This window comes from Myotis nattereri (genome assembly GCF_964212035.1).
Source record: "Myotis nattereri genome assembly, chromosome: 7".
NCBI classification, from domain to species: Eukaryota; Metazoa; Chordata; class Mammalia; order Chiroptera; family Vespertilionidae; genus Myotis; species Myotis nattereri.
The window spans coordinates 9,122,159-9,143,618 of record NC_138082.1 but is presented as its reverse complement, the minus strand read 5'-3'; the positions used below and the strand labels follow the sequence as shown (position 1 = coordinate 9,143,618).

Below are 21,460 nucleotides of genomic sequence, written 5' to 3'. Positions count from 1 at the left end.
CCCCTGGCTGCCGACACCAGCTTTCCTCTGGCACCTGGGACCCGGGCTTCCCTGGCAGCCCCAGCTTCGTCCGGAAGGACGTCCAGTCTAATGAGCATATTATGCTTTTATTATATAGGATGGTCATTGATTTGATTTTTTATGAACAGAGACTCATGAAGGCAAAAATGTCTAAGGTCCACAAAAGCTCAAGATGGGTCTGATAGGAAAGCACATGAAATGGTCATGGAGAATCTGGCCCTTCCTGAGCACAGCCCAATCGTCTCCCTGCAGCTGCTGGTTGGGAAAGGAGATGGCACTATCCCTGGGAGTCTGTCTGTGGCTCCTGCACAGGGTTCAGGGTGAGCAGGATGCCCCTGGGCAGGCAGCTGGTCAGGAGTCCTTACCTGTGTAGAGTGGGGAATATAAACAGATAACACAATCTCTTCTGACTTAAGGTCAGCTTCAGGCGCTCTCTCAAGGAAATGGCCGTCTAAAGGAATCTGCCGTTCTCCTTCTATCAGAGAAATGACCTTGATTAGAATGCACATATTCAATTGGAGAATATCCAGCCAGGGGCAGAGGTGATGTATCGGGTGAAAAGACAGAGAGTGCAGGCTGGGGGCCAGACAATGTGGGTTCTAGCTCCAGGTTCCATGCTGTGTCTCCTTAGGGAAGTCCCAGAACCTTTGGGGCTTCCGGTTCCTCATTGTTGGAATGAAAGGTTGGGCCAGATAAGCTGAAAGGCTATACAGAAACAACCCAGCTTCACCAATGGGAAATGGGGAGAATGTATTTCACACATGGGACACCTGAGGTCCAGAGGTTCCGATAGGTTAGATGACCTGTCCGAAGTGCTGGAGGCGGGACTAGTGGCAGAGGTGGGGTGCCTCGGATATAGCTTCCTTTCTTTAAGCAGTTTGCCCTGCTTTCTTATTTGATCCACCATATTTTTTAAATGTGATTTTAATCAAAGATAGGGTCACAACAATAGTTCTATGAATAATATGCACTGCTTGTATTTCCTTAAGTACAATCATTTTCCCTCGGCAAGGATTAAACCGGTTGTGAATAAAGAGAGAAGTAATGAGTCATGTGCCCCACAAAGTTGATTTTGTTTAAAATGAAAAGTCCTAGAAGAAAAATTCCACCTTTATGAAACTCTGAAATCGAATATGCCATAAAAGGTTGAAACCACAGAGATGCACCTCAGACATTTTTTGATAACTGCTTTTGGACTGTGCATGAATGTGACCAAACAGTTAAGAAAAATTATCTGGTGCAGTAACTTATCTACGAGATACAGAATATCTAGAGAACAGGATAACTGATCTCTGCTTCATCCTTATGTTTGAGGGAATGTAGCTATCACCTATATGTATTTGGTAAGTCTAAGTTGGATATGCTTGGGTTCCCAGGTCATAGCTCATGGAAGGAGCTACTTGACAGTGATAATTATAAAACAGAATGCTTAAAATTGCTCTCTTACCTTTAGATATCAGATTGATGGTAGCATTTCCTGCTGCTAAAATTGGATTTAGGTCAGAAAAATTCGGCCTGCTCACCACATGTCCTCCTAAAGTCTAAATAAATAAAGGAGACACTTCTTTTTTAGCTACTCTTATTTAACAGAAAAGCAATTATGCATGCAGGGATCTTGTGTAAGCTTTTAATTCTCTGCTTCATAGAAAGATCTGGCAGAGCTTTGGGGCAGTGAAGTAGATTCAGACAACATATGGGGAAGGTTCTGACCCCTGACTCCATTCAGACTCATTGCCTGAGAAAATAAGCCTTTCCCATGTGTAACGAGGAGACAGCTGTCTTTGAGAACTGGCCCTAGAGTGAGTGTTCTGTAACACAGGGGAAGATGCAGCCTGCAGCCTGCGGAAACTCTAAAGAACCGGGAAATGGAACTCATTTTCTAAATGTTTGTGGTGCTGCTGTGCCCAAACTGTCAATAAGGAGGACATTTGAAGGGAGCTAAGAAGGCAAGACGGTGAGAGGAAGACATGGTCCAGAAAGAGGGATAGAAGATGCCCAAGGTGAAAACATATGGTGGATTTTGAGAATCAACAGAAATGGAGCCAGAGAAAACTAGGAAAATGTGTCCCCCCACCCAGCCCCACTGAGCTACTCACCATGTGTGCAATGGGTAGTGGTTTGAACCAAATTTCTCTTAAGTTTTAGATAATAGGAAACCTTGATAAACTAGATAACTGGGGACGTCCAGGAATTGACATTTGGGATACACATGTTTGGAAACTGACCTCATCGCAAAGCTCTAAGAGGAGAACCATCCATAAAAGAGTATTTCAGAAAGGCAGGCTCTTGTTTACTAAACTTTGGGTAAGACACCTTTCACAGACTGTTAGAACCAGACAGGATCTTAGAGACAGTCCATTGGGTTGAACCTTAACTTTTTACTTTTAATTTCAGTTAGGAAGGAAGAGGGAGAAAGGAATAGAAACATCAATGATGAGAGAGAATCATTAATCAGCTGCCATCTGCCTACTGAGGATCAAGCCCGAAACCCAGGCATGTGCTCTGACCAGGAATCGAACTATGACCTCCTGGTTCATAGGTTGGTGCTCAACCACTGAGCCATGCTGGCCGGGCTTAATTTTTACAATGGAGAAACAGTGGTTTAAAGTGGTTTCTCCAGGATCATACCACTCACAGGTGACAGGCTGAGATTAGAATTTGGGCCCCTTCAGATTCCAGGAGCATAGTCTTGTTACATAATATGCTGCTTCTCACTCTGGGCACACACATGCACACAATGTGAGCCCTCTCACTTTGGGCGCACGCACCTGCGTGCACATACATACACACACACTCACACTCATGTTGCAGAGCTTTATTCAACACTGACTTGTTGGGTTTCCTCTTCAGAGTGATGTTTGCTCAACTGAACAGAACCGTATGGCTGAGTGTACCTACGGCCCATTTCCTATGACACTAGAGAACCTACCGCCATACTCCTGATCTGGACTCCGGCAAGCGTCCTCAGGTGCGTCCGGAGGGCACGGTAGGTCTTAGTCTTCTCCTTTGGGTGCTCCGAAACAATAAAAGCTAAGGCATCATTCAGCTGGGCGAGGCTGTAGCCCGCCCCGATTGTCACCCCTGAAAGTAAAACACTGGCATGAAACCTTAAAGGAAAAAGACACCTGGGCTGCATGGAAGCCACCTTTCGAATAGATCTTCCCTTTTCTCATTAACTGAGAATGACAGGAACCAAAGATGAAGCTCATTTCTGGCAGTTTGCATTATTCCCAGATATTAGGTTCCAAATTCTTTTTCTCAGTCACGTGTACAGTCATATATGCCATATACGCTAATATACGTCAACCACAGATATTTGAAATTTATTAGTTTATTTCTAATTTAGTGTTTTCTGGAATGTATTGATCAAATATAAAATTTGCAGCCAAGATTTTATAAGGTTCTTAAAAGCTCAGCAGCCCAAGTGGGACATGACGTGCATGTTCGCGTTGCCCGCTTGCCTTCCTTCCAGAGCCGTTGCTTCCTACTGTCCCCTTGTCAGAAGGAGAATAGACACCCACCTGTGCCTCAGGTCGGTTTCCTGCAGGTGAACTCACAGGGGATGCTTTGAGTAGTGATGTCATCTACTTTATGTATTCTTTTTAAAAAATATATTTTATTGATTTTTTTTACAGAGAGGAAGGGAGAGGGATAGAGAGTTAGAAACATCAATGAGAGAGAAACATTGATTCAGCTGCCTCCTACACACCCCCTACATAGAATGTGCCCGCAACCAAGGTACATGCCCTTGACCGGGATCGAACCTGGGACCCTTGAGTCCACAGGATGATGCTCTATCCACTGAGCCAAACCAGTAGGAGGTATTCTTAAGGGGGTCAATACTGCCCCCAAGGGGGTGAAAAAAACCTTTTCCTTTTTATGTATAAAGCTCTGATATACATACTGTACATAAAAAGATACATTGTCTGTGGTCTTAAAATTTCATGGAGAGATGATTACAGAAAAATGTTCTATTGCCCCTCTGAGAGGCAGCAATAAAGAGACTGAGAAACATTGGTTTTGATTCTGTAGGCTCTACCTCCCCAACCCTTGCCCACCCCCTCACCAAGTACTTCCATAATCTTTCTTCCAACCCCCCCCCCCCCCCCCCGCACCAGCCTGGCTTCCCCCTGCTCCACCTCTTCCTGGGAGTGTAAAAGCTGAAAAGAATTAATGGGCAGACTGACTTCAGATTAGCAGGTCAGAAGGGAAGTAGTCAATTTTCCGTTTGATTGCTGTTTACTCACTGGGGAGAACCCTATTTTATGTAGCATGTTTAGCTCCTATAGCCTGTTCTCCATTCAGATGCTGAGTTTCGGTTAGTGGACGGTGGGATATGTTCCTCAGACAGCCTTATTTGGTGCATCATGCAAAGGAGTACTTGATTAAAAGTAAGAAGAGATGGGATCTAGTCCTGACTTTACTAAGTGATAGCTGTACTAAGTTGGGAAGGTATTTCAGCCTTTAACTCTACAAATGCTTTGGGAGAACAGAGATCCCAAGGCTGCCTGCTATGTATACCTCCCAGGGCTGTCGTGAGGATAAAGAGAAATGAGGAATGAAAGCACTTGCATAAATTGTGAAAAGAATGCAAAATAAATAAGGTTATTGTTCACAGCTAAACGTTCAAATTTTGTAGTCTAGATTGTGTGTGTGTGTGTGTGTGTGTGTGTGTGTGTGTGTGTGTGTGTATGAGCCTTAAACAGATTTGTGAATCAGAAAGTAATGTCTAGCGGGCTCGGTGGTTAGAGCATTGTCCCGTACACCAACAGGTTATGGGTTCAAATCCTGGTCAGGGCACATAGCTAAGTTTTGGGTTAGATTCCCTGGGCGTGTGTTTCTCTCTCTCCAAAATTAAATAAAAACAGCCCGGCAGTGTGGCTCAGAGGTTGAGTGTCAATCTATGAACCAGGAGATCACGGTTTGATTCACATGCTTGGGTTGCAGGCTTGATCCCCAGTAGGGGGCATGCAGGAGGCAGCTAATTAGTGATCCTGTCTCATTGGTGTTTCTATAGCTCCCTCTTCCTTTCTCTCTCTGAAATAAATAGAAACATATAAGAATATTTTAAAAATAAAATAAAAGCCGAAGCTGGTTTGGCTCAGTGGATGGAGCGTCGGCCTGTGGACTGGGGGGTCCCGGGTTCGATTCTGGTCAGGGGCATGTATCTGGGTTGCGGGCGCATCCCCAGTGGGAGGTGTGCAGGAGGCGGCTAGTCGATGTTTCTCTCTCATCGATGTTTCTGGCTCTCTGTCTCTCTCCCTTCCTCTCTGTGGAAGATCAATAAAATATATTTAAAAAAATAAAATAAAAACATATATTCGGGTGAAGAAAAAAAAAGAAAAAAAATGATGTCTAGCAAGACGCTTTCCTACCGGCCAGCCAATGTCTTAAGTCTTCTTATTCAGTGACTCTTCCCATACCTGGCTGAACTACGTGCCATCTTACCGCCATTATGGCTCCCTTGACAATGCAGTCCTCAGTGACACAGCTGAGTGGAGTGGGTTAGTTTGAAAAAGCTCACGGAAAACACAGAGTAGATGCTCAATAAACATTTTTTGAATGAATAAACGAGGTCAGATATTCTATGAAGTGCTCAAATCAGCCCATTGTATATAATGAACAGTCCACCAACAGCCAATCATTACATATTATTTGAAAAAGAAGGTGCATACCATTGTCCGTGCTGTCCACAAAATGCAGTTCTGGAAGCCCAAATGGAGATATGAAAACTGGATGGAATTCATCTTTGAATTTAATGCCGGGTCCTCAAGGAGAAAAGCATTTAAAGCAATTAGGAAAGGAAGTCAATGAGTGCTAATAGATGCTGCTTACAGAAAATCAAGAGGGAAAATGGTGACAAAAAAGACATTTGCAAAAGAAAGCAACAAAGCATTCTAGAGGCAGAGGCATCCACTAGTAAAGATGAATTGCATTTTATGAGGAGTTTAAAGAGAGACACAGTGTTTGGGTTACCTAAAGAACAGACTTTAAAACACCCACCCACTGCAGTGTTCCCCATGACAAGGGGGGCGTTGGGGTACTTGACTTTCAGCTCCAGGAGGTCGTTCAGGGCCACAGGGGTAATCCAGGCGGTCCTTTCCCCTTGAAACATCAGCCTTCTCTTGCTTGGATCTTCCGCCATCCTCTGCAGAGAAGCAAAGCCCACAGGCTTTCAGGTAAGGCTGCTGGGCTGCATGCCAGGAGTATATACACTGTCCTGGGTGCCCGAACGGCCCGCTGGCCATTCTAGTTTTCTGATGAGACCTAAGTTCTAGGGAGCAGGAAAGGGTGGCTTTGTTTGAGACCAGATTTGTAAGTTTTGTGTGGGCACCACTGCATTAAACATCATAATAGATGTCTGTCCGTCAATGCCTGCATATGGAGTAGAGCAGACTCTGTTTGTGAAGTCAGTGTGTGAAGAGGAGGCTGCATGGTGTGATGAGTGTCTAAAGGGCCCGGCTTCTCACTCTAGTTCTGTCCCAAGAGTGACTCAGAGGGGCCTCATCTTTGGGATTAGGTTTTTTTTTTTTTTTGTAGGATAAAAATTGTTTATAGGCAAAGTTACCCTTGAAAAACATCCCTTAAATCATCCACCAGGTATAGTGTATGTGGAAGTTGTTATAATGTATATATGCACATGTGCATATCTATATCAATATGTGTGCATATAATCTTTAAATATGAGGCGTGTTCAAGTTCTCACACTCTGAGGGGTGTGCAGGGACTGAGGCTCTCAGAAGCCTGTAGAACCATATCCCTCATCTCATGCTCTCTCCCGGGCACAGTCGTGGAGTAGAATGATGGGCCTATCACACGGTTTATATTACTCGCTCTCTCTCCCACCTGAGTTGAAATCACAGAGGTTAACTGTAAGAATAACTTAATTCCATCATAATAAGTATCATTTGAATTTTACTGGGCCGGTTTTACAAAATGCCTTAAACGTATCTCACAGAGTAGTTGTGTGACTTTGGGTACGTCACCTACAAGCTCTGAGCTCAGACCCTTCAGTTAAGGGGATGGGACCAAAGCATCTCTGAGGTCCTGGCAGCCCCATGCCTCTAAACTATCTGCTTCAAATTATTTACAGTGGAGCTGAACAAGTTCCTGGAAAGGGGTTATTATAGTGGACACAGTTCCAGCTTCTACTGTCTAAAGCTCATTAATTCCACAGGATAATACAAAAGGCTTATACCACATTATGTTATGAAATAAAAGTAAAGTGTCTTACTATCAGTTCGGGAGGGAATATAGGTTCCTGGGATGGATCCAAGGGCTGGAATTCTTCTTCATTATACAGTTTGGTACATATCTCGACAAAACAAAACAAAATACAAGTGGAACTTCAGAGTAACTGGGAGATGCACAGAAGTCTCTAACTGTGGGACTTCAGAGTTAGGGCCTGACCCTCTGACACCTCAGACACTAAAGGTGGGTGCCAGGGCCCAGGGTGTCCCCAGTGGGATTCTCCCCACCTTCGGAGGACCATGACGGTGCCCCTGGCAGCTTTACTGAGCTCTGGGCTGGCTCTTTGGGGTCAAGAGTTGCGTTTTAAGCTTCTGTGCTGGGTCTCAAGTGTTATTTGCAGATATGTATTTGCCATGAGCATAAAGATGCACCACCACTGCTTATGTCACCTGATGGGGGGTGAGGGGATGGGTAAACCCAGATTAGCACAGAAAGTTACAACGCTTTTGACAGAGGACAGCCTTTTGTGGTGACTGGCCTCATGAAAGTCAGGGGCCTGCCCATTTGGGGGACTTTTGAAGGCTGTTTACGCCCTGAATTCACTGAAAAGAGTAGATAACGTGAATACATTTGGATTTACGTGGGTATTTTTCAATCAAATCCAACTGCAGCGGAACACCAGATACTTACCTTTTCCTGCCGACTCACAAAAGACCCTTCTTCTTGATCCATGCAACATTTTCCCGATCCTTTCATCTGACAAACAGGTGATGCCTTCGGAAGGAACGCAGTTTACAACAAAATCATTGGTTGATTCTTTAAATTCTAACCCGAGTACCAGGCAGTGCCCGGGCCCCACAGAAAGAGGTCATAGAGTGTGTCCTTGCCCTCAAGGACTCTGTAATGGGCTGGGGTGGGGAACAAGGTATTCATTCACTGAACAGCTAGAGAAATGGCAGGAACGCGCACCACGCTCATGATAGGGTCTTGTTAATGGTCTCACTCAAGTCTCAGGGGAGGATGAAGAGAGTTAGACAAATGCTTGGTCAGCAGTTAAGGCTTCCCACTAAAACGTGAGGTAAATGGAGTGTAGCTGTAAGGTGTTAAAACAAAACAAAACAAAACAAAAAGGCTCTTTTTCCTTGAAAGGGTCAGACAGCGTGGATCTTTAATGAACTCATGGGAAGGCAGACTGCCTTGAAGACCTGCTACACACACATCTAAAGAAATGGAACACCTCAGTTTATCTGCATGTTAGTGTAGCTATTCTGAATTATTTGGATAATTTAAGTCCCAGACCATTTGACCTTAATTTTCAGGACCTTTTGTGCAGAACCAAATGAGTGTCTTGGGGCTGAGTCCACCCGTCAGGGACTGCAACTCTCAGGTGAATCATTTCATTCCTGTCTGCCCTTGTCATGTACAGACACGGCCTGCGTCTGTGGCTGTTCACAGGCCACTAGTTGGCCTTCATACATGGAGGCAAGGAGGCCTGGGTTCTCGCTCCTGCTTTAGCAAATGCTAGCTGGGTTGTTTGTTAAATTCGGAAAATGAAACATGTTCCAAAGAGGTTTGGTAGATTAAATATGCAATAGGTGCGCACAGTTTTTGACACTGGGAAGAGCTAAAGTGGTGGCTTATATTTTTACTCAAGTCTCTGGGGAGGACTTGAGTAAGTAATTTCCTACGGAGTTAGGAAGGGATTTGGATTTTGTGACAACGCTATGCACAATAAAAAAACTGACTGTAAATGTCTGAATGTGGGGACCCAGAATGAGTGAAACAAAATGCCCATCTTTCTATAGATTTCATCTCCAGGGAAATAATTACATAGCATTGGGTTGAATCATATGAAGTTGTTATTTTCATGGGTCAAGAATGGTGGAATATTGGCAATTCATATGGTTCAATTTAAATAGTATTTTACTCAGGATTTAAAATAAGCAAGGCTGTAGTTTGTAAAAGCTTTTTGAATTCTTCATTACTGGCCTAAATGTAGTTTCTTTTAAAAAATATTTAGAATTTGGAATTAACTTGTATACCTTGAGTTGTTTTGGTCAATCGAAACTTTATATAATTAATTTTTGCCATAAAAAATGGGTGCTGGAAAAACACCTCCCTGAGACCTCGTCAGAAGTATGTCTCCTCTTTAGGATCATAGGATACTGCGCTGGTCAGTTACTGCAACTCCATGCACTCATCATGTCTTTCCAGGCTCAGTCTTCTTAAGCCTCCTCAGTGTCTTCCCTTCCTGTTCATTAATTCTCTTTCATACATGTTCCTTCAAAGCTTACATACATGGCATAGAGGATATACTGAGCTTTTAATAATTTTGCTTTTCAATAGATGCAAACTCTATTGAAGAAAATGAAATATAGATTAAGAAACAATTAAATCAGCTGAAAAAAATTTTATACATATTCTTTATTTTAACTTACCATGCAGAAAGTATTTCCACTTTCTATAATTGGTCGGTATCCAGTACAGCGACACAAATTACCTGATTAAGAAGAGATCAATGTTTAGCAAATGATATAGAAATATACTGCATATTTGTACTTCTTGTTTTCAGTGGAAAGTTATAATAGTAACTAAATTCTGTTTTGCTTCCCAAACCAGCAAAATCGCTCTTTGGAACAGAGATGTTCTTCAAAAATAGATCTTGTACCAGACTTTACAGCATAGTCTCATAGTGGCCGCTATGTGAATTACAGGCATAGAATCTGGGAGGAAATAATTCATTGCTATAAAACAGTGTATACTAAAAAAAAAAAAAAAGCAAGAAAAACCACAATATATCTGATTTTTCCAAACTCTATATACTTCATTAGTGTGGATTATTTCTTTGAACAAAGATTATCAATCATTCAAATCTATTCAGATTTGGTTAAAATTATAATTGAAACCATAGGCCAAAGTTTTAGTACCTAGTGAGAAACTGAAAAATTTTGAGTAAAGAAGTTGTTGAGAGACAAGGAAAACTACTAGACTCTAGTAACTAGAGGAGATTTCCATGTCAGTTACCATAAAATTTATGTTGAATTTTTACTTGGTTTTAGTCTACATCTTTTCATCATAAAACTGAATTTCTGTCTAGGTCTTTTTATTGAAAGGGACCAAGAGCTTTCTTATAATATTCAGAGATTTGCTCCTACAGCTTTCTCCTAAGAACTAGTGACCAGTTACTTTGAAACTAGGTATGTTTGTTACAGAAGACTACATTTGATAACATGACATGCTCTCTTTTTTTTTTTTGTAGAAAATTGTGTTTGTTCACTTAAACTTGACAGCTACTTGATATAGAAAATTGAATTCATCACTAAGCTTATTATGATACGTAATTGCTATCTATGACCTCTTTGATCTTATAATGAACCCAACCAGAACATAAAACTATAAAGTATGTGAAAGCCTATTCTCTTTGTATAATTAATATAATAGAATTCATGAATGATCCTAACAGATTAATTTAAAAATAAACAACAAAATCTTGTTCTTCCATACTACCCAGATTTCCACTTTTAGAAAAGATTCTATTGAAAGTGTTATAAACAGCCCATCTGAATGGCTTTGCAGAAGGACAATGGGCTCTATTAAGGGAGAAAGTTTTGTGATAAAACCAATATAGCCCCAATTCTTGGCCTCTTGAATGACAAATTGAAGGCAGCACTTCCTGGAAAGGACTTGGGTAAAGAGAGGTAGTAAAGAGGAAGCCCAAAGCTGTGCCACAACTTCTCTCCATGGCTGAGACCTCCTTCTCTAGTTACTTGGCCAATTCCTATCTCAGGTCTTGCCTGCAGAAGGCCAGGAAGGCTCACCTCCAAGAGCTTCCATTATTTGCTCAGGGGTCGGCTCTGGGTGGTTCCTCAGCAGCGTGTAGATGGACATCGCCATCCCTGGGCTGCAGAAGCCACACTGTGTGCCATGGCACTTGGCAAGTCTTTCCTGGGAGGAAAGGGTACATTATTTATGCATTAAAACTTTGGTTTCCTTATCCTGGACAGGAAATAAAAGAGAGTGAGAAATAACAATTTACTTCATCCACTCTATACAAAGAATCTATGCCATGAAGATGTAGATGGGAGACATGACTCTGGGTTCCTCTGTGTGACTTTGTCCCATGTGTCACTTGCATGGTGTTCAACCAACTGCTCAACATTTTTCAAGCAGCACACCCCCTGAGATGAAAGCCACATAGTTCAACTATGGCTAAACTTAAAGGACAGATATTCGATAATATTTTAATAATTATATATGGTAGTAGGTGGGTACTAGACGGATTGGGGAGAAGTCAACATAATATTTACTTACTTCATCATCTTGGGGGGAACCTTGGAAGTTAAATAAATGTCTAACCACTACGCTGTACACATGAAACTGACATACTATGGAATATCAAGTGTAATTGAAAAAAATAATTATGTTAATGCAACAATGGCATATGTAACCATTAAAAAAAAGGACAGACATTGTTCTAAAGCTAAAGAGAGATGTGGCTGTGTGGTTTCAGATGTGGCATATCAACTGGCTGTAAAAGTGGTGGTCAATCTTAACAACATGGTTTCTGGGGAAAAAGCCCTGATTTGTAGTTTCTACCAATTTTAGTTGTGCAAATATTTCCAATTGGGCTGGTGTCAGGCTTCCAGTGTGATGTCATTGAATGTGGATCTGGGGAGAGATGTATAGTGGCATACCATTCTATGGCATTTCCACCAAGTAGATATAATAGACAAATAATCTTAAGGGTATAGGCAACAGTAAAATGTAGTAAAATAATTAGCAGATGATGAGTGATAATATTTATTAAGTTTTTTTATCATTACTTATTTAATTTTAAGTTTGTATAGTTTCATTGTTAATAATGGCTGTGTTTAAAGAATGGCTCACAAAATTCCCCCAAATTTAACAATCAGCTCTCACAAGCCAATATGAGGCTATTCCAGGGCACTACTGAACAAATCTAGCATATTGAGAGAGACCTCTGGTCAAGATGGTGAAGTAGGTAAATGCTGTGCTTGGCTTCTCCCATAACCCCATCAAAATGACAATCAAATTATAAAACAACCATCACTGAAAACCACTGAAGACTAGCTGAATGGAATTCCTACAACTAAGGGTTTAAAGAAGTGGCCACATAGGGACTGGAGGGAGAGGCAAAGACACAAAACAGGCTGATCCCACACCCACCTTTGATGGTTAAGAACAGGGTGGGGTACCTCGGCTGTGGAGGGAGCAAGGGATCCCAACCTCATATCCAGAGCACCAGTTGCCAGGAAAAGGAGTCCTTACAATACTTGGCTGTGAAAATCAGCAGGGCTTCTGTCTGAGTGAGACGGAGAAAGCTGGAGACCCAGGCATCCTTTTAAAGTGCCTGAGCGCAGATTTTCTTACCCACAAACATTTGTTCCAAGTTCCTGCAAAGGGACAGCAGCTTGAAAAATGCCAGGGACCTAAGGACACCTGAATCATCTGGCTTCAGGTGAGAGCTGGAAGGGTGGCTCTCTCTTGGACAGAAACACCAGAATGCACACCATTGTTCCTTGGTTGAGCTCTCCCCCGACATAGCCATCTGGCGGACACCATTGTTCCTAAGTTCAGCCCTTCTCCTGCCCGGCCTGCTAGTACAGGTACTGGCAAATCTGAGCCTCCAATTAATTTGACTAACACTGTTCACCCCGCCCTAGTGATTTACTAAGAACCTGCCCTACCCAACTATGCACAAGCCTGAAACCTCTTTAAAGTGACAGGTCTCGGCCTACCCTGTGGATTTCCTAAAATTTCTTAGAGATACGCGAACTCTAGACAAGTAGCATCTGGCCCCAGCATGCCTCAGACCTCTGGCACAAGTGGCAGCTGGCCTCGGTTTGCAGCCTAGCCTTTCCCAGGCACCTCCAGGTCCAGCACAGGTGGCAACCATCTGCAGATCACTTTGTGGCTTCTAGCTGGTGGCCTTGGGCCAGGTACAGCAAGTGACTTGGTCTGCACCAGAGAGCCTCCCAAGAGGTCCCAGAACCATCATACCTGGTTTTAGACCACACTGGAACATCAATCAATTAGCTACACAAACAACAGACCCAAAGGGTGGCCAGTGCAGGCACTAGAATCTTGCTAAAGCAAAACCACTCCATGGAATCAGCCCCTGAAAAACAGCTTGTCTGCTGTAGTCACAGACACTCCTCACAGACAGTTAACATGGGGTCAATTTGTCCCACTGACATTGCCACAGCAACAAAAGCTCAACTATAAAAGGAGGGCACATACAACCCACTCGGGTGATGAAGGAGAATGCCTCGCTGGGACCCACAGGACACCTAACTCTGCCAAGACCAGGAGGTGTAAAAGATTCACCTAAAACAGAAACAAACACAAAGAAGCAGCCAAAATGGCTGGGGAAACAAATAAAAATGTCCCCAATGTAAGAATGGGACAAAACTTCAGAAAAAGAGCTCAACAAATGGAGATAATTAATCTACCAAATGCAGAGTTTAAAACACTGGTTATAAGAATATTCCATGAAATTAGGGGAAGAGTGGATGAATTTAGTGAGAACTTCAACAAAGAGATAAGAAACATAAGAATGGCAATCAGGAAACATAAAAAAAGAATCAGTTAAAAATACAATTACTGAAATGAAGACTGCATTTATAACATGACATGCTAATTTGAAAAAATATATGCAGCCCTATGTTCATTGCACCAATATTTACAATAGCCAAGATATGGACACAACGCGAGAGTCCATCAATGAACTAGTGCATAAAAGATTGTACAGAATCAATATATGCAAAGTAGGAAGATAGTGGCCTTAGGTAAACGCCTATACTCATCGCCTTCCACAGCACATCAAAATTACAACTAAAATACAGAATAACTATTATCCAGAACCGCTGGAAAGCTGGCTGAATGGAAGTCCTACAACTAGAGAAGTAAAGAAGAAAGCACACTGAGACTGGTAGGAGGTGCAGAGGCGCAGAAGGAGCTGGTCTGGCACCCACATGGGCCACTTTTTTAATCGTCTCTGCAGAAGCCACCCAGAGGAGCAAGGGGTCCCAGCCCCACACCAGTCCCCCAGCCCAGGATTCCAGAGTTGGGAAGAGAAATTCCTACAGGCAGTAAAAATTACAGGCTGTAAAAACCAGTGCGGATTGGGGCTCAGTGACACAGAGGCTGATGGAGACCCAGCTGATCCTCTTAAAAGGCCAGCACCACAAACTGAACTTACAAGGTCTTGCTTCCTCTGAGCTCCAGCACCAGGGCGAGGCTCTGGGGAACACAGACTCATACCAGGAGGAACTGGATTGTCTGGTATCAGGACAGGAACTCAGGATGGCTTTCTCCCATATGGAGGTGCTCCAGGGATCATTGTTCCTGTGCTAGGACCTCTGAGTCAGGACTGATGGCAGCCATTTCTGTTTGCTCCACCCTGGTGATTCCCTAAGACCCTGCCTTATTCAATTTACAACCCCACTCAAGCTGCAAGCAGCGGCTTTTACATATGAATTGCCTGTCCTTGCTCTGTTAAAATCTCAAACAAGCTGCAGCTGAGTGAGGAAGCCCCAAACCTATTAATAAAAGTCCCAAAACCTGGCACCAGCACCAGCCTGCCTTGCTTCACAGCTGGGCCTTGTCTGGGCACTTCCAAATCTGATACAAAGAGAAGAAATCTGCAGATTTCTCTGTACCTCCTGCTGGGTGGCCCCAGGCAGTGGCTGACTTTGCACCTCCCTGGAGGCCCAAGAGCCACTGTACCCAGTGGTTAGTGTCAGCCTATACCAGATTACAGCTCTACACATCCATAAGCAACACACTCAAGGGCAGATTCAGTGAGCACCAAAGCCCCACTGCAGCAAGTCCTGCTCCGAAGGGTGTCTCCTGAACAGCAACTCTCCCACTGCAGTTGCAGCTGATCCTCACAGCCAATTGGCCTGGAGGTCAATTCCTCCCAGTGACACCAACAGCAATCAAGTCTCAACTACAACAAAACTGCACCTAGATATCCCAGCTCAGGTGACTGGAGAGGCTGAGCCACTGGGCCCTATAGAACACTTGCTACACAAGGTCACTCTACCAACTCAAGGAGACATAGCAGCTCTACCCAATACATAGAAACAAACGCAGAGAAACAGCCAAAATGTGGAGACAAAGAAAGATGTCACAAATGAAACACATGGAAGAAACAAACTACTGGATATAGAGTTCAAAACTATGGTTATAAGGTTACTCAAGAATCTTCTAGAAACCTCCAATGGACTTAGTGAGACTTTCAAGGATCTTAATGAGAATGCCCAAAAAAATGGGAAAGGATCCGTATAGGGAGTAAAAATCCTATATAATAAAAGTCTCATATGCTAAGTAAAAAAAAAAAATGGAAAAGGACCAGTCAGAAATTAAGCATACACTGTCTGATATAAAGAATAATATACAGGGATTCAACGGTAGAGTAGAGCAGTCTGAGAATCAAACCAACGATTTGAAATATAAGGAAGCAAAAAACACTCAACAAGAAGAGCAAAAAGAAAAAAGAATCCAAAAATATAAAGATAATGTAAGGAGCCTGTGGGACAACTTCAAGCATACTAACATTCACATTAAGGGTGTGCTAGAAGAAGAGAGAAAGCAAGATATTGAAAACCTACTTGAAGAAATAATGACAGGAAACTTCCCCTACCTGGTGAAAGAAATAAACTTACAAGTCCAGGAAGCACAGAGAGTACCAGACAAGAAGAACCCAAAGAGGACCACTCCAAGAACATCATCATTAAAATGCCAAGGGCTAAAGACAAAGAGAGAATTTTAAAAGCAGCAAGAGAAAAGCAGTTAGTTACCTACAAGGGACCGTTCATATGACTGTCAGCTGATTTCACAATAGAAACAGGCCAGAAGGGAGTGGCAAGAAATATTCAAAGTGATGAATAGCAAGGACCTAACAACCAAGATTACTTTATCCAGCAAAGCTATCATTTAAAATTGAAGGTCAGATAAAGAGGTTCACAGACAAGAAAAAGCTAAAGGAGATCATCACCACCAAACCAGTATTACATGAAATGCTGTAAGGTATTCTTTATGAAGAGGAAGAAGAAGAAAAAGGTAAAGATAAAAATTAGGAACAACAAATACATATCTACAAACAAGTGAATTTAAAAATCAAAATAAATAAGAAATCTAATGAACAGAATAAACTTGTGAATAAAATAGAATCAGAGGCATGAAAATGGAACAGACTGACGATTCTCAGAGGGAAGGGGAGTTGGGGGTAGGAAGTGATTAAACAAAGATCTTATATGCAGATATGCATCACCTATGGACACAGACAATAGGATGGCGAAGGCCTGTGGCAGATGGGAACCAGGTGGAGGGGGCGGGGGCAGGGGAAAGAGGGACATCTGTAATAATCTCAGCAATAAAGATTTAAAATTTTTTTAAAAGGCCATGGTACAGTGGAATATTACTTGGCCTTAAAAAACGATACAATCTTACCATTTGGACAACAGATGAACGTAGAGGGTATTATGCTAAGTGAAAAAAGTCAGACAGAAAAAGACAAATACCATATGTTCTCACTTCTATGTGAAATCTAAAGAACAAAATAAACAGACAAATAAAACAGAAGCTGACTCATGAATACAGAGAACAAACTGATAGTTGCCAGATGGGAGCGGGGGTTGGGGGACTGGGTGAAAATGGGGAAGGAATTAAGAAGTACAAACTGGCAGATACAAAATGGTCATGGGGATGTAAAGTACATCATAGGGAATATAGTCAATAATATTATAATAACTGTATGGTGCCAGCTGGTACCAGACTTACCAGGGGGATCACTTCATAAGTTATATTAATGCCAAACCACTATGTTTTACACCTGAAACTAATGTAGTATTGATTGTCAAGTGTGATTTTGAAAGATGACTGGAGAGAAAGAAATCTGATAGGCTGCAGCATTAGGTGCTTCCATGAGTGTTAAGGTGATGAGTCAGGTATGAGGTAGGATCTTAATAAGATCAAAAAGTCATTAAGATTATGGTTGAAATACATGCACTATAACCAAATACCCATCAATGGTAACAAGTGTCAGAGGACCCTCTTAGCCTCTATGCTCCAAGCACAGTTTCTGAAGGGAAAGAAAGTCAAGGGAAAATATGGCTATTTACAATTTTCTTTCTATACACTGCTTTTAAAACAACTTCTGCAGCAGTTCCTATGCTAGTATATGAAAATAGCATTGCCATTTCTTCAAAAAGTCCTGTAAACTTTAGTAAACACCTTGTCATTTTAGCTGTGTTTTATTGCCACCTGGCCGCTCAGTTTCTCCTGAGACATTTGGTGAGTGTGGGGAGTATTTGTACACAAATTAGCCTCTCATTCAGAGTTCAGTATTTTGAATGTGGTAGACAACCAGTTATCTTCTATAAACTTCTGATTTTCTGTCTCATTTTCTTTTCTCATAAGACTGAACTGTCCTTGTTTTAGTTTAGGGCAAAGATGGGGCTGAGAAGCTAAGTAAGATGTATTAAAATTAATGAAGAAATCTTGGTTTATACACCAATTTTTGAAAAGATCCCTAGCTACGAAGCATGGAATCTAACAAAGTTCAAATTTAAAAACACAAAGGATTTCACAGCTGGTGACCTATTTAGAGTACATGGGACTATGTGGGGTACCTATACCAACACCTGGTCCCAATCAGAGTACACTCTTACCTGCACGGGGTGAATCCTGGTTTTGATGCTTCCTATACCTTCTACCGTGGTGACAGCAACCCCATACAGAGAACAGATGGGCACCAGGCACGCGGTAACTGGATAATGACTGTGATAGAATTGTGTAAAGAGAACACCTGGGAATCATAGGGATGGGTAACATAATTCAGGGACTAATGTCCATCCAGGAGAATCACGAAACTGTATTTCCGTGAGAATACAGAGAACTCTAGATATAAAACCATAAATTTCTGGAAGTGTTCAAGAAAGAACCTACATGTGGCTGGTGTAGGATATTAAAAAGAAATGGAAAAATAGAATAAGGAAGCGTTTTGTGTAGGGCCTCCCAGAGACCCTCAATTCTCTATTTTCCCCCCTCATTCTAGGGGAAAAAAAACTTTTTACTGATCATAAGATGACATATTGACTTATATAAACCACCATGGGTTAGTTAAGCCCAGTGATTCCCAGCCATGCAAAGCTTTTAAAAATACAGATATTCTGGTTGCACACTAGCCCAATTAAATATAATCTGATGGGAAGAAAGTCCATGGGAAAGATCTGGAACTTAGGAAGCTGCAGGGAGAGCAGGCCCAGAGCTGTGTGAGTGCCATAGGCACTTGGGGAGAGGAGAGGAGTGAATATGGACAGCAGTGGGAGGCTCCACATCCTTCCCAGATGTACCCAAGCATGGCCCTGGCCAACACAAAGGATACCGGATCTTCTTGGTCTTGGGGTCATATCTTGACACCATGACAGTGCAGGAGCCACAGCCTCCACTCCCACAGCCGTACTTGGTGCCTGCGAGGTGGACTGGAAAGAAGCGAGTCAAGGAAAAGAGGGGCCCAGGCCCCCTTGCTTTTGTTGTTTAAATATGTTTTTATTGATTCTAAAGAGAGGAAGAGAGAGGGAGAGAGAGATAAAAGCGTCAACAATGAGGGAAAATCGTTGATCCCCCTGCTCGCTCTCTACGGGGGACTGAGCCTGAAACCCAGGCATGTGCCCTGACTGGGAATCGAACCATAACCTCCTGGTTCATGAATCAACACTCAACCACTGAGCCACCCAGGCTGGGCCCCTGTGCTTTTGACACTCTTTTTGCTCGGACGCCGACAAGTAACATGTTCCCGTGAGTTCCTGGCTCAGAGTTCCACTTTTGCCTGGAAAGGAGCTCATTGATAAAAGTGAGAAGGAGTTTTCTTTCTTTCTCAAATGCATTTCTAAATGCAAATTTTTTCATATTTTGGAAGATAATAAGATGGCACTCCCAAAGGACTAGGGCAATACTTCCCAACTCAACACATTACCATTTCTACAGCGCACCATCTGGATACATGAAGGCTACAGAGAGCCTCATGCCTGTTAGATCAGGGTGTGCGTCCAAATGAGGAAGGGAAAAACCGGTTTGGCTCAGTGGATAGAGCGTCGGCCTGCAGACTGAAAGGTCCCAGGTTCGATTTCGGTCAAGGGCACGTACCTCGGTTGTGGGCACATCCCCAGTAGGAGGTGTGCAGGAGGCGGCTGGTCGATGTTTCTCTCTCATCGATGTTTCTAACTCTCTATCCCTCTCCCTTCCTCTCTGTAAAAAATCAATAAAATATATATAAAAAAAATCCAGAGTTGTGGACAATGGACTCTGGGCTCAGGTTACGTTATTGCTGTGGAGGTGGTGTGTATGCAAAACTTAGAAAATTCCCCCTGGGAAACTTGCCTTTCTCAGACTCAGCAATGCAATGCTTTTACCTTCTTAAGGAGGAGGGACTATTAATTTAATAACCATGGTTCCTGAGCTAGTCATGTCAACAACCACTGTGTACTTTTCCTCTGTCAAACATTTGCATATTTCCACAGAGGGAGAACAAATAACTTACGTAACCCCCCTGCGTTACGTTCTGTAAGAATCTGCTAGAATTGGCTTGGGACCTTTTCTGGTTGAGGTTTAAGAAGGATTTCATGGGTGGAGATCATACGTGGCTTGGGTAGAGGTAGAGACTAACTTCATCTTAGAGGCGGCTGCACAAAGAGATGTAATTCTGGGCTGGGTCAGTACACCCCTGGAGTGAAACAGCTTTGTGATGCATGTGTTAACATTGCCTTGAGTGAAAAAGCAAAAAGTTGGTGCAACCAGCTGCGTTGTCCTTCGGTCACCAAACAGCTAGTTTGATGCTTCCTTCTTCCACCCCCACCAGAGGTGCCTGCCTCAAACAGTTCCTTCCATATGTTGTCAGTTCATCCTAAAGCTCATCATTAAGTAGGTTGCCAGATGAAATACAGGGGGTGGGAAAAATTAGGCCTACAGTGGTGAATACATGAAACACAGAGTTTATTCTTGTATCATTATTTATTAATTATTGTATGATTTTCCTCTAGCCAATATATCTGCCCCTATCCCACTCATTAGTCCAGGAAAACAAACACACAAAAGCAAACAACAGGCCAAATCCTCCCTCACTGGCTCTGCCATCTCCCATTTACACAGCGTCAGAATCTCACTGTTGGTCAGCGCACCCTACCACTTCCCTTTGTATCACTTCTAAATTCACTACAGACTTCTCTGGGCTTTCTCTAGAACTCCTAAGTGAAGAAATTCATCTGTATTAGGAGCAAGCTGAAAATGCACGGACTCCCAAGGAAACATGGCCGGAAGCCGCTCTAGGCAGGATTACCCCAGCCTCCCAATCCCATCTCTCCAGTGTCCTCTTCTGTTCATTCTTCCTGGTGCCTAACGACATAAAGAAGTCATTCTAGCCAAAACCGGTTTGGCTCAGTGGACTGAGGGGTCCCGGGTTCAATTCCGGTCAGGGGCATGTGCCTGGGTTGCGGGCATATCCCCAGTGGGAGATATGCAGGAGGCGGCTGATCGATGTTTCTCTCTCATCGATGTTTCTAACTCTCTATCTCTCTCCCTTCCTCTCTGTAAAAAATCAATAAAATATATTTAAAAAAAAAAAGAAGTCATTCTAAGTAAATGTGTTTCACCTGAGACTTCCAGGCCCCAACCTCTGATTACAGAGCCAATATTTCTGGGATGGAGGCAGAGGCTTATTATTTTAAAAATATGTTTTTATTGATTTTTAGAGAGAGAGGAAAGGAGAGGGAGAGAGAACAAGAAACATCAGTGATGAAAATCATTGATCAGCTGCCTCCTGCATGCCCCCTATTGGGGATTGCGCCCCCAAATGGGCATGTGCCCTGACCCGGAATCTACAGGTGACCTCTTGGCTCCTGGGTAGATGCTCAACCACTGAGCCACACCCACTGGGCCAGAGGCTAATTTTTACCTTGTTTCTCAAGTGGGTGATTTGCATGAATATTCATGGATAAGCACAAATACTGGATTTTCTGCCAGAATCAGCACCCCATGTGCCTACATTAGCACTGGCCTACTGCACTTTTCACAGGAGTCCCATGGCTCCTTCCAAGGCCCTGTACCTAATTTATATTGCTAATTTTATATTTTTTTCCTGAAGGCAGGTCTCCAATACTATAAAAACTTCAGGCTCCCACAAAATCCCAATTTGTTGCTGCCTTGGGTCCTGACTTAGGTGTCA

General features: G+C 42.8%; 1 protein-coding gene across 1 annotated transcript in view; it reads right to left on the bottom strand.

The window, feature by feature from the left end:
- LOC308522653 (aldehyde oxidase 4-like) overlaps positions 1–21,460 on the bottom strand; it is a gene marked incomplete at both ends in the record, with an annotated part of 72,771 nt that overhangs the window by 45,125 nt on the left and 6,186 nt on the right. Inside the window, 11 exons of the mRNA XM_081096137.1 lie at positions 387–496; positions 1,469–1,562; positions 2,951–3,102; positions 5,697–5,789; positions 6,025–6,169; positions 7,256–7,336; positions 7,903–7,986; positions 9,651–9,712; positions 11,031–11,157; positions 17,910–18,018; positions 18,626–18,722. Coding sequence (XP_080952263.1) covers positions 387–496; positions 1,469–1,562; positions 2,951–3,102; positions 5,697–5,789; positions 6,025–6,169; positions 7,256–7,336; positions 7,903–7,986; positions 9,651–9,712; positions 11,031–11,157; positions 17,910–18,018; positions 18,626–18,722 — 1,154 coding nt within the window. The remainder of the gene's footprint in view (positions 1–386; positions 497–1,468; positions 1,563–2,950; positions 3,103–5,696; positions 5,790–6,024; positions 6,170–7,255; positions 7,337–7,902; positions 7,987–9,650; positions 9,713–11,030; positions 11,158–17,909; positions 18,019–18,625; positions 18,723–21,460) is intronic.